The sequence below is a fragment of the Heloderma suspectum genome, chromosome 5 (assembly GCF_057233095.1).
Source record: "Heloderma suspectum isolate Gila_16-S chromosome 5, 16-S_ref, whole genome shotgun sequence".
Taxonomy (NCBI): domain Eukaryota; kingdom Metazoa; phylum Chordata; class Lepidosauria; order Squamata; family Helodermatidae; genus Heloderma; species Heloderma suspectum.
In genome coordinates this window covers 155123438-155147384 of record NC_139462.1, presented here as the reverse complement: position 1 = coordinate 155147384, position 23947 = coordinate 155123438, and the positions used below count along the sequence as shown (strand labels likewise).

At 40.1% G+C, this 23947-nt stretch overlaps 1 protein-coding gene across 8 annotated transcripts in view; it reads right to left on the bottom strand.

Annotated features, from left to right (window-relative positions):
* The window catches only part of DPY19L1 (dpy-19 like C-mannosyltransferase 1), a 69938-nt gene that overhangs the window by 31101 nt on the left and 14890 nt on the right, over positions 1-23947 (bottom strand). For all 8 annotated transcript variants that reach the window (XR_014792275.1, XR_014792278.1, XR_014792276.1 and 5 more), the window contains 7 exons: positions 15016-15073; positions 13193-13284; positions 11952-12051; positions 5620-5697; positions 3782-3868; positions 2679-2738; positions 1223-1303 (listed from right to left, as the gene is read on the bottom strand). Coding sequence is in view for 3 of the 8 variants with exons in the window: in XM_084857889.1 (XP_084714015.1) it covers positions 1223-1303; positions 2679-2738; positions 3782-3868; positions 5620-5697; positions 11952-12051; positions 13193-13284; positions 15016-15073 (556 nt within the window). In the remaining 5 variants the exon portion in view is untranslated. The remainder of the gene's footprint in view (positions 1-1222; positions 1304-2678; positions 2739-3781; positions 3869-5619; positions 5698-11951; positions 12052-13192; positions 13285-15015; positions 15074-23947) is intronic.

Here is a 23947-nt window from a genome sequence, read left to right as displayed (position 1 = left end):
ATCCTGGACCCACCCAGCCATAGCTAGGAGCAAGGCTAACTAGTGGCAAGGCTCGAGAGGGCATGTACCTTGCTGCATTGCTGCAAGTACCTTGTCCACATCATCAGGCTACAGCAACTGAACAGTGACAACCTAAAAACACAGCAGCTTGGCTGTTGTTGGGAGCTGCCCCTTTTCAGCACACAACTCCTATGCTGGGCAAACTGGCTGCCTATTTGTTGCTGGGCCAGTTTTAAGGTTTTGGCACTAGTGTACAAAGCCCTAAACAACTTGGGACTAGGATACCTGTGAAAGCACTTTCTCCCTTACCAACCTGCCCAGTCACAGAGGTCATGCTCCTGGTGGTTCCACATGGACCTATGGCCTGATTGGAGTTCACCAGGAGAAGAGCCTTCAGTGGGGTGGTCCCTTTTCTTTGGAACTTCCTGGTCCTGGAGGTCAGGCAGATGCCAACACTGTGCTACTTCCACCACCTCCTGAAAACAGTTCTTTTCCAAGAAGCATTCCTTAACTGACCAGCCAGGGGTTTTATTGGCATTCTGTTTTTAAAAGAACAATTTTAATATGGTGTTTTAATTCCTTTTACCTTTCTATTATTTTACCTTTTATGTTCACCATGCCAGAACCTGTTTTAGAGGTAGAGTGGTACACAAATATTGTAAATAAAAAATACCTAAATTATTTATTATAGTTAAATATTGTTTTAATTGGAGTTGCAGGGCATGCTGAAGGCTTTTTATAGCAAAAAGATGAAATATAAATCTTCTAACTAAATAACACATTAAAAATCATGAGCTTGAAGGCGAGATAGTAAGATTATTTTCTTAAGTATTCAAATTTTTTAGAAGCACTGCAATTGGGGGAGGGGGAAATTCTTTGAAATGTGCACAAGTCTCATGCTTCAGTTCTGGCTTAAGGCCAGTTCACACAAACATTTCTGACTATATTCAATAGGCCTTACTTCAGTCTAAGTCAAAATTTCAAATACTGCTGATGAACCCAATCTTCTATTTTCACATAATATGAAATTGCTGGAATAGATTATAGGATTATAGGAAGATTAACAATACAGACCATGACAGTAAACATATGAAATGTTCATTTTTATCTATTTATTTGTGGTATTTATATACCGCTGAATATAATACAATCTCTCAGCAGTTCACAATATTGAAATGCAATATTAAAAACACAACATTAAAATGTTTAAGTTTTTACTCACATCATCAGATATTCCAAAGATTAGGCACATTAAGGACTTCAAGATAATTGTCCCCAAAAGGCAAGAAAATCCTTCAATGGCCTGTAAAATGGATATGAGTAGATGGAACAGCAAAACAAGCATTCAGCATTCAATGGAAGAGGCATTCAATATGGAAAGAAAGCTTTCCTGAAGTGATACAGGCTTACATGAAATATATTGTATATCTGAGCCTAATATTATAACACTATCAAAAAGCCCATTGTTATGATGGGTGAATGGAGGGCAGACCTGTATTTTGTGGCTAAAGGCTTCCCCCACTCCAATCCCTGTTGCTGGCAGCTAGGAAACCCAGTAATAGGAATGAGAGGGCAGATTTTGATTCCACCACAACAGTATCCCTAATACCTTGATTAGAATATGCATTTTTTCATGCAACTATTTCTCACATTTTGTTCTGCAGAATTTTGTATTCAATCATGAGAGCCAAATAAGTAGCAAAAAACATTTTGCTGGTAAGCAAAATGGAGCTACTAAAGCATAAAAGGGAGGTTCAAGCATATTGGAGAGAACCCCAAAGTGTATACAACGGTTTCATAATTGCAGACCCGAAAGGGATCAAACCTCCCCTACCCCCCATGAAAACAAGTAAGTCAACCACTACACATCCATGCTCTCAAGCATACAGTGGGTGGGGGAGACAAGTGACTGCGTACATAGCCCACCAAGCCACCAAGACAGCTTCAGAGAAGGGAGGGGGAAGGAACCGACATATGCACAGCCTAGCCCATCTTCTTCCTCAGAGTGCCACTCGCCCCCAATGCATAGGCATTGAGCTCCAAGGCTTGGCAGCGTTGCAGAGGTGCCAGATTTAGAAGAGAGGGGAGGCTAAGGGCAACACAGATGTTAGACTAGACAGCACCTAGAGGATCAAACATATTTGAGCAGGCAGTATGCAAATGAGAGAGGCTTTGCTTTGCTTGTACATTATGTCTGAATGCAGTCTGTAACTTTAAAGTTATTTAAGCAGTGCAATCCTATACATATCTACTCAGAAGTAATCCCCATTTAGTTCACTGGGGCTTACTCCCAGGTAAGTGGACATAGGATTGTAGCTCTAGAAACCCCACCAGTGACTCAATTAAAATGAACAAACACAACACTAAAGCAAGTTTAAAAGCACCATAAGAATAATCTGAAGCAGTAATTTAAACAAGCAAAGTCAGCAGATAACATATTTTTCATCTCTGTTTCAGAATCCCAAAATCATGGTGGAACAGAAAAGGACTTACACCTATTAAAATAGACAGATGCCTTGGGATAATAAAACAATACTGGCCAGATTTAAATGTTACGATTTCTTGAAAAAGCCCCTAATCGGCCTTACCATTTTTGATTCTGTTGTCTACAGACCATCAGGGTGATACTTATTCTACTTCATCTAGTAATATTTATAACTTGAAATGTTAATCCTTACCCATAGCGGAACATTTTTTCTATTCATTTTCAGGTATTTAGGACCCACTTCAAGAATACCCTAAAAATGAAATTGCTCCATTAATACTATTACTTCAGCAATATTTACACAATATTTCCCTGAATTGTAGTCCAGAAGGGTAAAGCTATAAATATACGTAAAAATGAAGTTAGGAGATGCTTGAAGCCAGCATTGCAAGATTTTAATATAAATATATGTAGTCAACCAAATCTTTGGATTTATTGCATAACATATGTATAGAACACTGACACCCATTATTACTGCTGTTTCAGCATCTAGAAATTGAACCATTCTACTATCAGCCATGCAAAGTTCTGTTGTACATTGTTGCAAACTATTTGCACATCACATACTCCACCTTTGACAGACCCAAGAGAGGGCCAATTTTGTGATGTGTAAACACAAGAGCCACAGGACAACATGGAAGCAAGCATACTTAAATGTTTTCAAGAACATACACAATCAACCATCAATAAGGACAAGTTGGAAATTGAAAACTACCATGCTATAATGCCATTCTGCTGCCTTCTAAATTTATCTTCTTGATGTTCTACTACTTCCATTCTTCCTTTAGTTCAGTTGACCAGTAATGGAACCCCATACAGTCATGCTAATTATTTTGTCACTAAAGAAAACAGTACCCTTTTCTATAAACACAGGGCACTCAGAAGGTACTAAAATTAAGTGTGAACATAATTTCTTATCGAGACTGAAACTTGCCTCTAGTTTATAGAGTTAATACAGAAAAGAATTTCTGACACATACTGAAATGTTCCAGAGAGCAAAGGTTCTTCCCCATCCATAGTACTATCATGGCATAAAGACCCATTACGTGCCCAAAATTTCTTCCATGAATGGACATGCTCACAAAAAGCTCTATGTATTCACTGGAGAATGTTCCATACTTTTAGATTAATCTTACTTCTGAAATGGAAAAGCTTTCCTGCTCCACCCCTTCCCCAAATATTGAACCAGGTTTTTAAAAAAATCTTATTTTCGTTTTGTTTAGGTAATGTGTGAATTATTGCAGTAATCCAATACAGTAAGGCAAAACATTCTTGAGTACTCTTTTACTAACTTACCCAGCTAACTACCAAAGAGGCAGCATAATAGGATGTCAGCAACATAGAGTTTCCAAACATAAGGACAAAACATACTGCAAGTGATGCCTAAAGGGATAAAAATATACAGACATATTTGAATGCAACAATCAAAGTAGCAATGGATGTGACAGATGTAGAATCTCTGAAACTATTGAGTTTTACTAAAACTTAGAAAATAAAAAGGTATTATCTTGAGATAACCAATATCTGCAAATGAAATAAAGCTATCACAAAACAATTACCTTCCCAGTGTTCTAAAAGAATCTCTCAGAATATGCAAAATATAGAATATATGTCCAATGTACCATATTAGAGCTTATTCCTAGTCACATTCCACTTCCCATAGCACTATGTTTATTCTGAACAGTAGTATACCTGAAAATAAATTAACTTTTTAAAAGCTGTTTTGTGCAGCAGGTTTAGGATGCAATCCAGTACCCACGTACCTGGGGCAAACCTCATTGAACTCAATGGGCCTTGCCTCTTAAGTAGGTGTGAAGAGGATCGTACTGTCAGCAATACTATTCATGCCTACTCAGACATAAGCGCCACTGAGTTCAATGTGGTTTATTCTCAGGTAAAAGGGTATAGGATTACACCCTTAGTCTTTCATGTATCTTGCTAGAACATGCATCTGCTTAAAACACACACAAAAACCCAAGCACTTTCATTCGTGGTCAAAGACCCCACTTTGAATTATGATTTTTCATAAACATTGCAGGTAGTCATGTTTATCCATTAGAAAAAAAATCTGGAAATAACAGTACAGTAATACTTAATTAGGGCCAATTAATTTGCTAAAAAGTAGTGGGGGCATGATGGAAAAGCTCCCTAAACTGCTCACACACAGAGGTTTCTCTTCAATGCTCAGATGGGGCTAGCCTTGTCACTTGACATCAGGTGCATGGCCAGTGGTATGGCTCCAAGTCTGAAATTTGAAACAGTTTAAGTGCAGGAGGTGTTACAGACCTCATGCATTCTGTGCTAAGATGGTTATTGCAAGTCTGCACTTTGGGGGATTTCATTATGCTCAGCCTTTTCCCTTTTTTTCCTCCAATCTCTGCCACAAACAAAGACCTACATGTCTGAATGCCCTATGCGAACAGAAGCGGGCCTACTTCGATGAACAGTGGAGTGCACACAAGTAAGCTGGCAACCACACAAAAACATGTATAATGCAATGTATTAATTAAAAAATTAAGCAATTAATTATTCCCCTTCTTCCTCTAGTTTTATTCTTATTGAAAATTGCCCGGGACCGCATTGCTGAAGGGAAGCACACTCTGGTCTGTGCCATCAACCACGGGACCAAGAGCCTCCGGGAGGTTGCACCCCACTTCCCAGGAAAAATATTATGGTAGGGTGACCAGCCTAGCCTCATTCTTCAGTCAAAGAAGGAACAGCTGCAGGGAACTTGCCTCCCCTCTCCCTGCCAGAAAGGACAAGGGCTCCAACTGTCAGTTGCCCTAGTATTACAGAGCTGAAAGGAAGTACACTCTGCCCCTGACCAGTGGCCAGGGGACTAAAGGCTGCTGAACTGTGTGGGTGTGGTGTTCGTGTGTGTATGTGTAATTATACTCTGTTGTAAACCACCTTGAGGATGATTTGATCAAAAAGCGGGACATACATCTTCTAAATAAATAAATAACAATCCTTTGTCCACCATTTTTATTCATTTATTTAATAGATTTATACACTGCTGACCATATTTAAAAATATTTCTAAGCTATGTACACTATGTACAAGAGCAAAAGCATATACATTCCAGAAACTGGTTTCACCCCCAAACGTTAAACAAGATTATGACTAAGTATTACCATATGTGCATAAAGTATCTTCTGTAGTTTAGATGAATCAATGAATCCTAATATATATATACCAAAAACCGATGCCACCTGCAATAAAAAGAATAAAGTAATTGAAATAACTTTTTGCCCAGAACAGTATTAAGAAAATTGGCCAGGTTCCAAACTACTGCGCAACTTGTTCTACGAGGCCAGGAGGGCTTTAAACTTGCTTTTGTGAAACAGCCTGCAAGCAGCATGGGAAACTGCTCTGGAAACGGAGGGGAATTTCAAATGTATACTGCACAGGGATCAATAGCTAGAAAAAAAAAAGGGACAAATGTTTTATTTCTTATGTAAGCATAAACAGCAGTTTGGATCCTGACAGTTGAATCACAAGTATCCTGAAGAAATCAGCCACTGCTATAAAAGATAAGCATTTTACACCATTGTAACAGTCAATACAAAAATGGCCATTCAACACCTCAAAACCGTGACTAAAAATGGGGCGATTATTTTACCTACAGTAACCAGCTTTGGGGGAGATATCTCTATACACTTCCAATAATAGCTATTGCATTAAGCTAAGTAAGCAAGCAAAGACTGTGTTTTTAAAATAAATATTTAAATAAACAGAGAGCGGCTCGCTGCTCTTTGCAAGCCCTAACATCTGGACCAGTATGGCTGAAAGCTGTACAAACCACAGACAGAGAGAAAGCTCGGCTGTTTGGCCTGATATGATCTGATATGATCTGAGGAGTTTTGTAGCTTAGATGCTGAAGATATATACTGTTTTCTGATATTTCCCTTCATGCAATTGTAATCAGATGGAGGGGAAGAGTGGGGCTGCACCTGTCAGCCATGCTCCCCCACATTGGGGAGAATGTCTGTGAAGGAAAGCCTACTATATATGTGTGATTTGGAACCCTGCATGATCAGAGGAATCATGAGGAAGGCCGATGAGCATACAGCAGCTTCCCTTTACATATGTTCCCCTAAAGGTGGAAGGGAACATAGTGAAGTTGCCAGGGGACACAACAGTGGTGTAGGGCCAGCAAGAGCAGCCCAGCTCTGTCCTTCCAAATAATTGTTACGGAGTGGACCACCTGAAAAAGGCTATAGTGTTTTATTTATCTGATCATTGTGAATTCATCCTATAAAGAGTTTTACTTTAACTGTTATAACTTTTATCTTATTTTTTTCCTTTTTTTCAGAAGGAAAAAATATTGGAAAACAGTACCTGATGTTCAGCCTGGAGAGGGGAAGCAATATTTTTCCTAGGGTGCATATGCAAATATTGTGTCTAAGGTGAGATATACTGAGAAGCTTTGGGGAGTCACCTCTAGGTAGGTGTATGGGAAGGGATGGGCTTGTGTGCATCCCCAAACACTTCTTGAATTTCCATTTGAAAATATGCTTAATTTGTCAGAAAACATTCAGATTACCCAATATAATGTTATCCTATGGTCTATCACAAGCCACAGCAAACTGAGGACTAACCAGCTCCTCCTGCCCCTCTCCTGCTCTGATGCAACTACAAGGAGGAGATTGGATGCTTATGCTTCCATTTTAGAGTAATGGCAGTTTAGTATGGCATCCAAACCCTAAACAATGGTTAATCTTAACTATGGCTTATTAAAACAAGCTAGTTTCAAAACACAGAGTATGAAGCTGGCTTCTTCCAACTAACTGTATTGGCCCCAAGTCACCTGTAGTTTTAGCCTAGAGATCCATAATAGTTTGCTTAGGTTCATTATTGGTGCAGTTTCCTTGCTAGTGGGCCTCTGAGCATGTGAGATGAGTCAAAGGTTGATAGTGCTGCCTCAGCACATTCCATGCTAATGAAGGCTGGTATCTTATCAGGGCCTAGGATGTGCCTGAGAAGTGAGGCTATGTTCATGCCGAGTTACAGGTGGCTGTGCTGGGAAAGTCCTGATTGTTTTCCTTCTGAACAAGCACTGTTAGTCTATGCTGGGAATGAACACTAATTAACGCTTGCTGCTGTCATGCTGCCTCACTGCTGACATGTATGGTATAAAACCCATTTTACCTCTTGGCTCTGGGTGCAAGTAAACCTGGATCTGATTTATCACTATCCAGGTACCTCTAAATTAAGAGGCCTACCGCAGGGGCAATACAATTGGCGCAGGGAGCAGGGTGCCAAGAATACTGCTATGTTCAGATTCAAAGGGAAGGAGGATGCGGTTCTCGGCATGTTAAATTGACTCCCGGACTGTCTACAGTTGGAGCTGTGGGGTCCGGTTGCAAAGCAATCGGCGGTCCTGAGCAGACCGGGAACATGCCCAGAGATCAAGAAGAACTGCATGCCAGTGGTTCTGGAAACTGCGTTGGAAGCTCTGCAGCTGGAAAAGTGGTCAGCTAAAGAAGCGCAGAGTGCAGGAACTCTGGCATGGCTTGTGCTGACAGCATTGCAAACTGTCAGGCAGAAGGAGTTGGAATGGAAAGAGAAAGCAAAAAAGCTCAAGGACGAGTTGGGAAAAGAACAAGATCTGAAGATGTTAAGTAGAGAAAGGTTGCAAGATAGCCTGGCCACCAATGAGGCATGGGAGCGTGAGGCTGAAGAAGTAGCTGTTAGGCTGATACGCCAAGCTCAGAAGAAGTGCCCACAGCATTACAAGGTGTGCAACATCATCACCTCGCCTGATTGGGATGAAATCCCTAAGAAATGGAAACTGAAGATGAAGACCTGGGAGATGACGCTGAGGAACAAGATGAAGGTGAAGAAGCAGCACCCAGGGCACAGGCTAGGGTCCTCTCAGAGCAGAAAGTGCACCACAGGATGGTCCCAAAGCAGAATGAAGCAGAGAGACCACATTGAAGATCTCTGTCAAGGTAACAGTGTTTAACTTTGAACTGTTCTAGAATTTCAGAGAGCCTATAGCTACTGACCATCAGCTATATATGAAGAGTGTAACCATTAAGCTTTTGCAGTGAGATTCTTTGCAGTAAAGAAATCTCACTGATTTGAATGTCCAGTGTTGGACTGCCTGAGCATGTGCGCTGAAGAGATCAAGAAACCTGACAGCATGTTCCCGGCCAAGCCAAAAATGCTACTACCGTGCTCCTTCAAGCTGCAAACAAACTGTGTAAGCTGGGAGACCCAACCTGATTGAGAAGAAAAGAAGATTTCTTTTCATAGTAGCTGTCTTCAAAAACACCGAGATCTGCATAGCTGGCTGGCTGATGCTGTAAGTGATGTTACAACTGCAAACTAAGTCTGTTTTCCTTTTTGAGACCCTAGCAGAAAAAACCTGACCTGAGTCATTTGTTGCCCCTGACAAGGCAAAGATTCGGTTGCCCTGTACCTCATCGTGTCTTGTTTCAAACTTGGGATTTACAAATACAAACAAACTGTGAAGTTTACTTTGAAGCCCTGCAAATCACCCGCCACTGCCTCCCAAAGAAGATTGATGGCTGCATAAAGAATACACGTATAAGGCGACCCCCATCTCCCTGCAGCATCCTGAGTTTCGGCACTTCATTTCTGTGTGCCAGGTTGAGGGAGAAGAAGGGGTGGTGGTCATGTTGTGACTGTTATTGGCAGCTTTATAGCCTTGTGTGCTTGATCGTATGGCTGTCACATTTTAAAGTATACAGTAAAGTAGATCTCAACCCCCTAGTGATCAAACAGCAGGGCAAAGAAGATCCAACCCACTGGGTAAGAAGAGATTGTGACATGCAGACTGGTATTGTCCTTTGATCATCTGGGGGTGGAATGTATTGGCCCCAAGCCTGTAACCAAGTCACCTGTAGTTTTAGAGGGGCCTAGAAATCCATAATAGTTTGCTTAGGTTCATTTTTGGTGTAATTTCCTTGCTAGTGGGCCTCTGAGTATGTGAGATGAGTCAAAGGTCGACAGTGCGGCCTCAGCACATTCCATGGTAACAAAGACTGGTATCTTATCAGGGCCTAGGATGTGCCTGAGAAGTGGGGCTATGTTCATGCCGAGCTACAGGTGGCTGTGCTGGGAAAGTCCTGATTGTTTTCCTTCTGAACAAGCAGTTAGTCTATGCTGGGAATGAATGCTAATTAATGCTTGCTGCTTGTCATGCTGCCTCACTGCTGACACGTATGGTATAAAACCCATTTTACCCCATGGCTCTGGGTTCAGAGAAGCTGTCTGATCAACCATTGGGTACGCCTGTGTTCTGTAAGTTACTCAGTAAAGTACTCCTTGTAAGTAAACCTGGATCTGATTTATCACTATCTGGGCACCTCTAAATTAAGAGGCCTACTGCGGGGGCGATACACTAACCATAGTTAATGTTGACCAAAGTTTGCCCTGGTTCAGACATCACAAGCTGTCATTAATCTAAAATAGTGTTGAGTGCTTCTGTTCAGGGTTTCAGTCCCCCCACTCCCATTTTCCCTTCCAGTCTGTCAGCATTCTATCCCCACTGAGCAGTGGAGTCCTCATTGAGCTGGGTTTTGTGTGTGTGTGTGGGGGGGGGGGGTCATTCCACTTTTTTTTGTTTTTATGGAGTGGACGGACTTGTGCCTGATCCCAGCTACATTAAAATGTTGGGAGTTCTCACTGATTATTATGGGCAGCTTTTATTTCTATCACTACAGATATTTAAAAACAGCTTTTCAGTCTGGGCCAGGAAAAGAGCCATCCAGACAATGAGATGGTTTTTACTCCTTTCATAACTATGCCTCTCCTTTTCCAGCCACTCCATTCCATTTCCCATCCCACCCATTTTTCATCCCCCCCCCCCAGTCATTATTCTGTGGCCACTGAGTCCTCACTGGGCTAGATTTAGTGATTTCACCCTCCCTCTTTAGGTTTTTCCCCTAAATATTTTTCGTACTTCTGCAAACTTCACTGTTACCCTAAGTCTCCTGATACCTCTCTCTTTTGTGTGGGTGGTGCTGCTCTGGCTCCGTAAGCACACAAGACTTGAAATGCAACCACATTAAGATTTGAATCAAAGAGGATGGTAGGAAGGCATCCAAAAATTATGCAAGTAGACATCAGCTCATGCACTGGAAATGTCCTGTCCCCACCGTAGCCACTGATGGACCCCAAAAGGCCTTTTCTGAAGGTCAGGGGACCCTCAAGAAAAGGCCTGTCCACTTTGAAGAGCTAGGAGCAGTACAAGAAAGAGGTTGGTATTTGCATTAGTGACTCACATGTTTATATCCAGTTCCTATCATTATTTTGACTATAAGGTCTGTGATTTAAAGGGAAGACTTGGTCCGATGTCTGAAATCAATGGAATCTATAAAAGGATGCGATATGTACAATTCTTCTTTGTAGCTTATCTTTTTACTCACACACATAGAAATGATGCTAAAGGCCTACCAACATTCATTTTTAACATTTGAGAAACACACAGTCACCGTGGTGATAAATACAAGTAGAAAAGCAAAAAATCTGAAAATATTATTCTAGGTGCACTTTATAATGTGTGATATTTGGGGCTCGGTCACAAAGGTAAAAACGTATTAAAAGATCTTCATTTGCTTTTACACACTTCATGAACCAAATAAGCTCTGCATAGTATGTTTTATGTAATAATTAGGGATGGAGTGTTTAATCAATTAATAGTTTAGATTAATAGTTTTTAAAAGTAATTGACTAAAATGGTGCTCTCAATTAATCAGGCAGATTTTTTAAAGACTATTTTTTAATACAAATGCTTATAAAACCTGCAGATGGCAAGCGTCATCTTAAAAGAGTCAATCTTTCTTCTCTCACACAAAGGAGACTGCCTCTTCTAAAATGATGTCTACAACAACCTATGTTCATCCTCTAAAAACAAAGAAAAAATGCCTCTGGCTTCAGAAATATTGTTTTCATCTGTATGTAAGTGAAGCCTTACCATAAAATTGAAGCCTAACAGTGCAAACCTATACATGTTTATGCAGACATCAGCCCCACTGAGTTCAATGGGATTTACTACCAGGTAAGTGAATAGGATTGCATCCCAAATTTATCAAAGACAGATAAAAACCTGGGATGAGTTACGATAACATTGTCCTCTTGCTTTTTGCTACTATAGCCTTTGATTGCTTGACTTGGCAATATTGACATTCTGTTAATGTATGTCCAACATGCAATACAGAATACAGCGTGAGCTCAAATATACAAATGTGATACCCATTAACCATCCTCAGCAGCCTATGGAGGCAGTGAAGCACAACACAATCAGCAGGCTCATTTGTCAGCTGGACCTGCCCCTTCCACCAAAAGGAATATATCTGCAGTGGGAATTTTAGCGACTGCTGAGGGTTTACATATATATGCATAAATACACTGCTTTGAACAGATATTTTAAAAATGGGATATAAATATAAATGGATCATTATAATTTAAGTCAGATTTATTGAAATTATCTTACCTGTGTTAGAAGAACAAACTGAGCAAACTGCCATGGAAGCATGAAAAAAACATTAGAAACAGATAGTGCAATCAGGCTTCTTCTATTAACATTCTGAGTCCTTGGGGAAAAAGAATAAAAGAACAGTAAGTTCAACAATATTAGGACTGTTCATTTATGCAAAGAGCAGGAGAGAATGAAGTATAGCAAATTGTCTTGAATTGTCATTTAAAATTGTCACTGATATAAAAGTAGAGTTTTAGAAGCTTTGGATAAGCCTCAATAATGATGTGGATCATCACTCACACATTATATATAAAAAATGAACTATAAATTAGACATCTATATATTCAAAAGATATGCAAACCAAGGCACCAAAAAGTTATGTTATGCAAAAGAAAGATATAAAAATGCCTTTTGTGTGCAATATTTCTAATTACAAAAAATACTGTGGCAACACAGAAAATTAAAATAAATACCTAAAGTTACAAATATTATTTTCATGTAACATTGGTCAGATATTATCTTCTGAACCCTGTGTGATAGGGAGCAAGTCTCAGGCTCGCACATGCCCTCACCACGTACCCCTTTTACAGAGGTAGAAAGTAACTTCTGACTCAGCCACTTACTGGGTTTAGATACATCTGGGATCACCCTGAATCCACTATTCATCCTTAGACTGAAAGAGAAGAAGAGATAGCAGTTTCAGGAAGATCCTGTATACAGGTCAACCTGGTATTTGGCCACATCAAATGTGATCTTTCTCCTTCTCCCAGTAAAAGGGGGGGGGGGCGCTATGGACAAATAGCAATAGCAAAATGTATTTGTTCCATTCCCATGTATGGATAAAGAAGGATTAACATTTAGAAAAGCCCTTGACTGGGGGATGTAATCCTGCCATGGGCCCCAAGAATGATAGGCTACAGACAGGTGTGCGCTTCCCCACACCCTTCATTTGCTTTCATTACTGAAAACTGTTCTCCTTTCTCGAGTCAAGTCAATCAAGTATTAACTCAAATGATATGTATGGAGAAAAGAAGGAGACTATAAAAAAGAACTATGCGTGGCGTGCCATCTTGCAGTAGCCATGTATTTTAGATGGCTGCAATACAGCGTCAAGTGAAGATACAGCTAAAAAGAGAGTATTTCACATACACTAGTAGTATTATTCTGCATGAGATATAAGTATATAAATCAATACCTTGTTTGGGGGGGGGGGGGTTAATTCTTCATATTTAAGTAGTGAAAGGAATGGAAACTACCTGAGAATGTAGGTTAGTAATAGCATCTGAAGAACAAGGAATGGATATGAGAAGCTTTCACGAAGAGGGGGAGTCCACATCACACGAGTACTCTGGAAATAAGAACTGTGTTAATTCACTGTAAGTTCCAATACGGGGGGGGGGGGGGGCTCTTCAAAACAATGCATTTTCAAGTAGAGTTTATAAACAACAATACTAAAATTGTGGAAAGTTCCACCAGAAATTCATAGATTCCAAGACCCTATGAATGGAATAATATGCTTGAAGAATAAACACACTAAAAGGTCTGTATATAATAGGAAACTTTAGTTAGTTTAAAATAGAAACTGTAAGCTTTTCATATCATCTTGCTGGCAAAGGAGGGAAGAGGGAAATACACAAGCCCAATAGTCACCACAGCTCATGCACATGCTAAACTATGGTCTAGTCTCATGTCCAAACCAGCTCAAATTTTGCTTTTCAGGATTTTCTAATTGGAAAAAACTCACACATATGGTTTTAGCTTTTTATAGTTTTAGCTTTTGAGAAGGAAATATTTTCAAGTTGTGAATGTCAGCTGTTGACAGAGGTAATTGACTAATATTATACATTTAGAATAGGAAACAAGTGGGAACCCACAACAGAATGTTGAATCCCAGCCCCCAACAGGAAGGTTCCTGTTCAGGGACCAGACAGTGAGGATCAGGAACCTTGCAGGACTGTTTGAGGCTCACAGAGGAACAAAGAGGAAGGAGGACATGTTTTTTTCTTTCCCACCTTCCTGAAAGCTTCCCCTGCTGTGCTATATAGTTCTTAATATTTGCTCAGGTTCAGGGACCAGTCCCTAAATCCAGTGCTTTACTGTTATGTAACAAGGATGGGAAGTTTCTGAAAAGTGGGAAAGGGTAAAGGTGCCCTTTTTCCTCTCCTTCCTTCTGAAATGGAATTGTATAGTACAGGGAGGGGAGGCTTTTAAATTCACAGCATGCAACCCCTCCAACCGTAATCCCCATCTCCAGGATATTTACTATAAGCTATTTAGGAGCTTGAGAAGGCTAATGCCCTCTCTTCTCTTCCCCATCATGTTTTCCAGGTCCCAGTTGTATATACTAATAGCCAGCCCTTATGTAGCCAAAATGACACCGTCCACACACAAGAGGTATCAGCAGGCTTGAGAAAACCTTACGGTTTGCAACAATACAAAGAAGTAGAACAACAATCCGAGGCGGGGGGGGGGGGGGAGAGACCATCCAAAACAGTCCAGTGAGGACTGAGCACACTCCGTGGGCATGGAATGCAGGGTAATTATTGGGGTGGTGGGAAGGAAAACTGGATGCGAAGAGAAATGTAAGTGGAATATTCTGGAGAAGGGCCCTGAATAGGAGTACTGCACACTGCAACATTTTCTTTGCCGGTCCCATTTGTTTAAATTAATCAAGAATATAATGACAAAACTAATTAACAGTTATAATTGTTACTGTCCCAGTAAGCAACCTATTGAGTTCTATGGTGTTTTTTAGCTCAGAGAAAGTTACATCAGTATTCAGCCTATGCTACATGGTTATTTGGCAGCAAGCTCCACTGAACTTAGTGGGACTTACTTCCAAGTAAACATGCATAAGATTAGGATGCATATTACATGAACTTTCCATAAGCAAGAAGCTGTGTAAATAAGAGAATACTGACCAACAACCTAGGATAGGTCCAACCCTCTACCTTTTTAAAGGCAACTTATCATGTTTAAACCGTAACACTTTACTTCAAGGGTTATCAAAATTATCAGTTTGAAAATCAATGATGTGACTTCATATTACACAACAGATTTTAAATTCTGAGAGACCTACTTCCCCATGGTTGAAAAAGTAGCATGCCACTGTAAGCAGCCCTCCAAATCTGTTACCACTGTGGGGAGAAAGAAGAAGAAGAACTGTAACAGATCTTACAATATTTATATGTAACAACTTCACAAACTTTGGCTACAAAATAAAAATATTGTTTACTTTATGAGGGAGAATAGAAGTTTACATGAACCATCCAAGTACCACATATTTTTTAAAAATAGAATTCTTAACAAGATCTTCCTTATTGTGTCCCTTTGGGTTTTGGACATTAGCTTCTCCTGTGTGCACACATCTCTACATGTGGAAAGATCAGGAGTGGTACTCAGGCTCATATGCTTCCTCTCCCATGGTTATACTGAACTAAGAAATCTTAGTTCAGGGGGAAACGTGTGAGCCTCAGGCTCACTGCAGCTTATTCCTATCAAGATAAACCATGGTTTATTGTGACATCCAAAGCAGCTGATCATGTCCGGCAAAATAATGGAACTGAAATTACATACAAGGCAGCATCTACATGTTGCGTGAGCAGACATTTATTTGCACAGTAGGGATTTCCTGCCCCCTCCTCTGCACCCCCTCCAAAAAGCCTCTCCTAAAAACTGAGGTTCTCTCAGAAAAAGACCTGTCTACTGGGAAAATCTAGGAGCAGTAGCAGAAAGAGACCAGTATTTGCATTAGTGACCCACAGATTTATATCCAATTCCAGTATTTACTTTGGCAACAAAGCCTGAGATTTAATGGAAGACTTGGGCTTTTTTCTAGACAAACAGACATTTCTCAGGACAAGGACAAAACCTTTTCATTTACTTTATTGTTGGGTCATCTGCAGCAGTACCTCATCTGTGGCTTTTCTATACATGTTACTAGACAAAAATGCATTACTTTTTTACTAAGCCAAACTACAGTCACACAGCTAAAGAACCACAAAACCTATCTAGGTTCCAATGTAATTTGGCCTGATTCTTGATGGCTTGAACCAAACCTTGCAGACCATAGTAGCTATTTTACAGTGTCTGGTCTTTTCCTTTTCTCTGTGGAAAAGAGAGCCTAACATCCAATAGATATATCCTAGAAAGAAACCATAGCTCCCCATTTCTGCTCCTGCTGCTTGTTCTTTCACACATATACACAAAGAATATTGACAGCATACTATATTTACATTTGACCCAGGAGCAGCTATCTCATCCTGAACAAGTGGTAGCTATGGTAGATGGGGAGAGAGTGAACCCAGAGAAGACAGAGGTAATGATGGTGTGGGTTCTCAGTGTCTGGGACAGAATATCAAGCTAATTATTGGTGGCATAGTTCATCCTCGGTTAATCTGGATTCTGTTTTGTGGCTGTAGCCCAGCCATGCCCCAACTCTATCCCCTAAGAATTTCTTAATCAGAGAGAAGGTTGAGCATACTCAGAAAGCATCTAGCAGGAAAAGGTGAGAGACATCACCTCTGTTTTATACCTCCTAAAGCCACTTCTATGGGCTACAGAAGATGCTAAATGTTGTCATCCATGTGTACGTGCGGAACCTGAACATATTTGATTCGATGCTTGCTTCCTCCCCATGACCCCACCACCAAAGTCATAAAAATAGGATAGGTTTTTTTTTATCTCCATTGGCCCTGAAGATTGCTGCTTGCTTACTTCAGCCTCCACAGAAGTCCCATGTAATTATGTACGTAAGAATGCTATTCTTTCCGTAGGTTCTTTCTAAGCTAACTTGCTTAGAACTTGTATCTATGTAAAGTTAGTCAGAAATTAGTTGGTTTCCTTTTAATGCATTTGCTCAGTTCTCTTACTTCTTTACCTTTCACTCTTTAATAAAGGCTTGAATTAGAACTCTGGAGCTGATTAAGTATTTTTGCTAACTGATTTGTCTTGTTGTTGTTGTTCAGTCGTTCAGTCGTGTCCGACTCTTCGTGACCCCATGGACCATAGCACGCCAGGCCTTCCTGTCCTGCGCTCTCTCCCGGAGCGTGCTCAAGTTCATATTCATTGCATCCGTGATGCTATCTAGCCATCTCATCCTCTGCCATCCCCTTCTCCTTTTGCCTTCAGTCTTTCCCAGCATCAGGGTCTTTTCCAGGGAGTTTTCTCTTCGCATTAGGTGGCCAAAATATTGGAGCTTCAGCTTCATTATCTGTCCTTCCAATGAGCACTCAGGGTTGATTTCCTTTAGGATGGACTGATTTGACCTCCTTGCAGTCCAGGGCACTCGTAAGAGTCTTCTCCAGCACCACAGTTCGAAAGCATCAATTCTTCGGCGCTCAGCCTTCCTTATAGTCCAGCTCTCACAGCCATACGTTACTACTGGGAAAACCATAGCTTTGATTAGACGCACCTTTGTCTGCAAGGTGATGTCTCTGCTTCTTACTATGCTGACTAGGTTGGCCATAGCTTTCCTCCCAAGGAGCAAGCGTCTTTTAATTTCATGGCTACAGTCACCGTCTGCGGTGATCTTGGAGCCCAAGAAAGTAAAATCTGTCACTGCTTCCATTTCTTCCCCTTCTATATGCCAGGAAGTGATGGGGCCAGATGCCATGATCTTCGTTTTTTTAATGTTGAGTTTCAAACCAGCTTTTGCACTCTCCTCTTTCACCCTCAACAAGAGCCTCTTGAGATCCTCTTCGCTTTCTGCCATTAGGGTGGTATCGTCTGCATATCGGAGGTTGTTGATAATTCTCCCGGCAATCTTAATTCCGACCTCTGATTCATCCAACCCGGCATTTCTCATGATGTACTCTGCATATAAGTTAAATAAGCAGGGTGACAATATGCAGCCTTGTCGTACTCCTTTCCCAATTTTGAACCAATCGGTTGTTCCATGTCTGGTTCTTACTGTTGCTTCTTGACCCTCGTACAGGTTTCTCAGGAGACAGGTAAGGTGGTCTGGTACTCCCATCACTTTAAGAATTTGCCACAGTTTGTTGTGATCCACACAATCAAAGGCTTTAGCATAGTCAATGAAGCAGAAATAGACGTTTTTCTGGAATTCTCTTGCTTTCTCCATGTTGCAGCAAATGTTGGCGTGTCTTGCACACATGCTAAACCATTTATCGATCCTATAAGCGTTTAAGGAGAGTTAGGTCTGTCCTTCTCCATAAATGCATACTACAGGTCTGAATTCGACATGTTCCAGTCAGGGAGGATAATATGATGGTGGCAGTTACTCTGAATAAGTAACATGCAGAGCGCTTCCCATCCTGTTCTCCCTTGCAAGGAAGTTGGAAGTGTGTGACTGTACACATTTAAGTACTTTATTACATAAGATGAAAAAGAAAAGCTAACACAATAAAGATTTCAATGGGATTTGACGTTTATGTAGCTGTGGGCCTCTGCCTACAAGAGGATGCTCAGTTACAGTCACACTTATTTATTACCTTTCTAAACCGCCCAATAGCCAAAGCTCTCTGGGCAGTTCACGACGACTGTTGGTAGCTTCTCTCTTTTTGAAATGATATACTCTTGGCAGTCTAGAACTGACTGAGAACAAAATATGTGCAATGTAGAGAAACTTGATTTTTAAAGCTAGTGTGGTTTCTAATCAACAATTATCTCCAAAAACATCAAATGAATTGCTTTTCAGACACTGCCATCTAGGGGACTGCTAGAACCCCAATTTAAAAATAGGAGTTCTAAGATGATAATTTCAGTATTAAATTTGTTGATCGTTTGGAATTACAGTGCATATGTTGAAATCAAACTCATTAAGTATATAAATGTCAAATGGGCTATTTTCAATTATTTACCTATTTTGCAATGGCCCTTAATGATCCTAGAATTTTTGTCATCTTTAAACTTCCATTTTAGACATCTAACTAGCTTTTTAAAAAAGGAAATTAAACCCAAGATAATTTATTCACATAGGTGTATTCTTAGCTTTGTAGCATTCCCTTCATTAATACAATATCTGATAATCTCAGCAGAAAAATCAAGAAACAAAGAGAATAAATCCCAAAATTCCTACAGATACCTTTCCACTAAAGGCCTCACTCAGAAGCCCACTGGGTTCAATGGAGCTTCTATTAAGTAAGCAAGAACTGCAGCCTAAGGGGCACAGACAGCTTTAGGACACAGTCTTATACATGTTTAGATAGAAAAAAGGTCCTACAACTCCCATGCTGGCTGGGGAATGCTGGGAATTGTACCACCTTTTTCTGTCTAACCATGCATGGGATTGTGCCTGTAAACTGCCATGATACAAACAGAATGGATCCCCATTTCTGCTGTGCTGGATATTTGCCTCCATACATATGTTTTTGAAGTGGGGAAAAGAGTTCCCCTTTGGTCCGGTTTATGTGGTGCTTGCTGTCCAATCAGTGCCATTTTTTAAAAGACACTCTTCATACTACATTATCACAGCCAACTGGGGATTGTCAGTGTGATGACAGCATGATGCTGTCATATAGCTGAATCATATGGGGCTATGTGTTGATGTGAAGCCAATTCAAAATGACAGCAATGCTTCCTACCCTCTTTCTGAATGGGAAAATATTTTCCCTTATTTGTGCACACACACCCTAAAAACAATCAAGAAATGCATTTTTCACAGCTCATGAAAGCTTCAGTGGAAAGTGCCACCTTCCATAGACTAGAGATGAAGTATGAAGGAGCTCATCTCTGTGACTGTAAGATATTTGATTACCAATGCCAAGATCGCATTAGAAGATCCACAGAGTGGGCAATTCACTCCTGACTTCACAGTTTTTCAATCATCATCTTCTGTGAGAATCATCTCATTTAAAAAACCTGTTAAAGATGCTCATACTCTTAGACTTTTCTAACTTTTCAAGTTAGCTTTTAAAAAATGTACTTTAATGTTCTAATGTTGTTACCATTTGTAATGTTCCTGTTTTTATTGTTTTATGGTTTATCATTTTAAATTGCTGTACACCGCCTTGATGGCTTTTTAGCAGATAAGATGGTTGTTGTTGTTGTTTATTCGGTCAGTCACTTCCGACTCTTCATGACTTCATGGACCAGCCCACACCAATGCTTCCTGTCGGCCATCGCCACTCCCAGCTCCCCCAAGGTCGAGTCTGTCACCTCCAGAATATCATCCATATAAAGTGGTATATAAATGCTAATAATAAAATAAATAAATAATAAACTCAACCATTTCTATGCCCTTACATGGGGATCATATTCCTCAGAACCCAAGTGCAGTAGTACCTTCAACTGGGCTAACCCCCAGACTCCACAGGACCTGTGGCCTGAAAAGGTACAGGTAAGCACTTATAAGATTGGTTGATTTCATGGAAGAGTGAAATATGTTCCCTTAACTTCTTGAGCAGGTGTAGCTGCCCACACAAGTTAGACCAGCAAACTTTGTTGAACTGAGCACAACTATTCCAGTTTGCTTGTTCTTTGCTGACTTCCTTACCTAATAGGAAGTTACTTGAAAACCGACTCAATGTTGGCTGGGATTCAGGGAAGCCCGAGTCAGATGAAGTTCTAATGGGGAGGGGGAAAGATGAGTGTCTGGTTTGTCCTTTTGCAGCAGCCGCTCAGGCCTTATGGTGGTGCTGCTCCAGAGGGCTCCCAGCCCTGGGGGACAGTCCATGGTTAGGGGTAGTGGTGGAATTAAAAGCCTCCCCACAGTATGCAATGGATCCTTCCTGACCCACAACTGCTGTATTTGTCCTCTTTGACCATGATCCAACAAAGCTATATGGGAGAAGCATGCAAATAGCTGGTGGTTTCTTTAAAGATTTTCCCTAGAGCTAGCTTCTAAGAGGAAAACTGCTATTCGGTGGAAAATTTAAATTTTAAGCTAAAAAGTGGGTGGTGGAAACTACAAGTTCTTCAGCATTTCCCTCTATTATTTTTATTGGCGGTCCCCAATATAATAGTGCTCCCCAGACTGCATTTTAAGGACCATTAGGGGAAGGGGAAACAACGCCTCATATTTATTTATTTATTATTTATTTATTGCATTTATATCCCGCCTTTTTTCCTCCAAGGAACTCAAGGCAGCGTACATGATCCTCCTCCTTCCTCCATTTTATCCTCACAACAACAACCCTGTGAGGTGGGTTGGGCTGAGAGTCTGTGATTGGCCCAAAGTCACCCAGTGAGCTTCCATGGCCGAGTGGGGACTAGTTATCAACAGACATATTTTTTCCACTTCATTAACAATGTATGTTTAGAAATTAAAAAATGGTATTTTTCATCCAGTGGCCAAGTAACAAATGGATACCATTATTCATAACAACTTAAAATAACTACTTTTACCAATGTGTTAAAGTTTAAAATGGTCAGGATACAAATTGCACAAAAGATCATGAAGTCAAGTAGAAACAATGAATTCCCAACTTTGTTTAGAGAACTCAAGTATCACTAGTGTGCTCAGACACCAGAATAAATTTCCAACAACATTCTGAAATCCTACATCAAAGCTCAAGTTAATGGTAGGGATGTTTAGAAACTGGAAACAGACCTGTGGTGCTCTCAAACAGTAAGTAAATGGCTTCCAAAAGTACAGATTTTTAAAGTTTAAGTGATGAATTCAACACGCTACAATCTTTGAATACAGGTGAGTAATGTGAATACTACAGCATTCTCTTTGCTCAAGGGTATTCTAGCTTGGCAAATAAAAACCCTTAAACATCCTAACACGATGTACCCTTGTAAGTATAATTATTTTTGATAATTGTTTCAGAATGCAATTCTAGATTATAGACAACCACCCCAAAATATCATTTTCTATACTGATTTACTCAGTGATAACATACACTATAAAAGAAATAGTAGGTTTCTTGACTGAAAGCTGGGGTAAAAATTGTAGAACATAAAATTCAGCTATTTTGGTTTTTACATGGAAACTGAGAATTCAAATTGTGATCAAGTCCAGGGATGTGATTCTTGGGAACAAACTGATTTTTGCCAACAGGCCTCTGATACTGATATTGAGATATTGAGATATATATACACACACACACACACACACACATGATCTGTAAGGAGTGCTGGGATAAGGGCTTGAATAGGGAGAAAGATGCAACTGTTCTTAACATAAAAGCAAGAACCTGAAACATGCATGATTTTAATCGTTCTACACCTATAAAACCCATGTATGATTATTCAGGCCTTGAAATGTTTTAAGCACTTCATCTGCTCAAGCTTTCAGATAAGCCTAAAGCATTTCACTCAATTATGATCAATTATACAAATACAAGAGAAAGGAGATTGTTCATCATTTTTAAATTGCAAAATGTTACAGGCTAGATGTAGCTTTAGACACAAACCCACAAAGTGGCAGCTGCTACTTTTCACCCCTTACCCCCACCAAGGGAATACGCATGCTTCCAAATCATGCCTTTTCTCCATAGGAGCAAAGTGAAAAATAGCAGCTGTTACCTCCAAAGCACACACCAGTCTTCAGAATCAGAAAGCAGTTAAAACACTTTTAAAGAGATGACCTTGACCTTTGGATCCTAGTAGAAATACAACCATTTTTAGCTACAGAATTAACCATTAGCTTAATTTGAATTCAACCCCTTGAGTAAGAGCTGATATAACAGTCATGTATTAGTAACCTGACCCACAATTCAGAAGTAAAAGGATGAACTGCTAAAGTTAAAGGCTGTCTCAAGACTACATTTCTAGATTCTTTCTGCACTCTGGTCTCCCATACATACCCTTAGCCTTTATAAAGGGCTGTTTTTGACATAGATTTTCAAAGACACAAATAAGCACACCTCCATTTTGAGATCAATGTTCTTCTGAACAGCTTTGACAGTTTTGCCAAATATAAAACAGGTACCCTTCCTACATAACAATGTATGTGAAAGCACAAGGTTATTAATGCATTGCAAAATACACAAAGCATTGTTCTGTAGGAATTAACAAGCTACATCCATTTTAACTATTTATGTGCATGTAGGATTATCTTGCATTACAATCTACATCATGCATGGGTAATGTCTGGAGATTTTTTGCCACCTGGACGCCCGGCATGGGTCGCAGTCTGCAAGGTGCAATACAGTTCTCACACACACACCCCACAACAGAAGAAGTGCCAAAATTGCTGGTTTTCTGCCAAAATTTGGCAGCAATCCAATCTGTGGTGCTACAGAGCACTACAATGGTTAAATTTAGCTTGTCTGCAAGCTAAATTAAACTCTTTGATGCTCTGCAGCAACTACAGAGCACCAAAGGGTCAAATTTAGTTTGCAAACAAGCTAAATTTGCCCATATGGGTGCTCTATAGTCACCATGGATGGCCTTTATTTAAAAAAAAAAAATGGAGGTGGGGCAGCCCGGGTGTTGCCCACCCCGATCTACATGCATGTTAACACACTATTTCCTACATGAAAGGCACGTCTACGGAGGAATTTTGTAGAATGTGAAGAGACCTACAAGTACACAACTGTTTTACACAGGTAATGCCAGAAGTGGTCCAAACTTGAGCTCAGATATAATTAAGTTTCTAGGTGAGGGAGAACATGGCCTGATCATGAGGGAGGAGATGGACAGAACTGCATTTAGAAGCACAAGAAGACTTCAAGAAATATTCCTCAACTCTACAAAAAGATTCTGCACTTAGTCCTATTATCCTCCTCCTGTTATCCACAAGGATTCCTTCAATGTGTTTTAAACAATAAAAAGGTCATTTCACACTTAAAAAGAATAAATCTACATTTGTTTTAGTCTGATAAAAAGGGAGAGTAAGTTGATTCTTGAACTGAACTGAAAGGATAAAAGTACATGCAAAGTAGAAGTTTGTGTGCATGCACACACATGCAAGTAATTCCAGTAGATAAGATTACACCTAACATCTTAGAGCTCAATGAAATTGAAGCTCAAAGTAGTACATTATGATCAGAAACAGTAATAATGTGAAAACTCTGAGCTGAACCAGATGATTAAAAAATTGCCAGAAATGGTCAAAATGTTATAAAAATGTGATAAAGTGGTAACAGCTGGCATAGGAAATG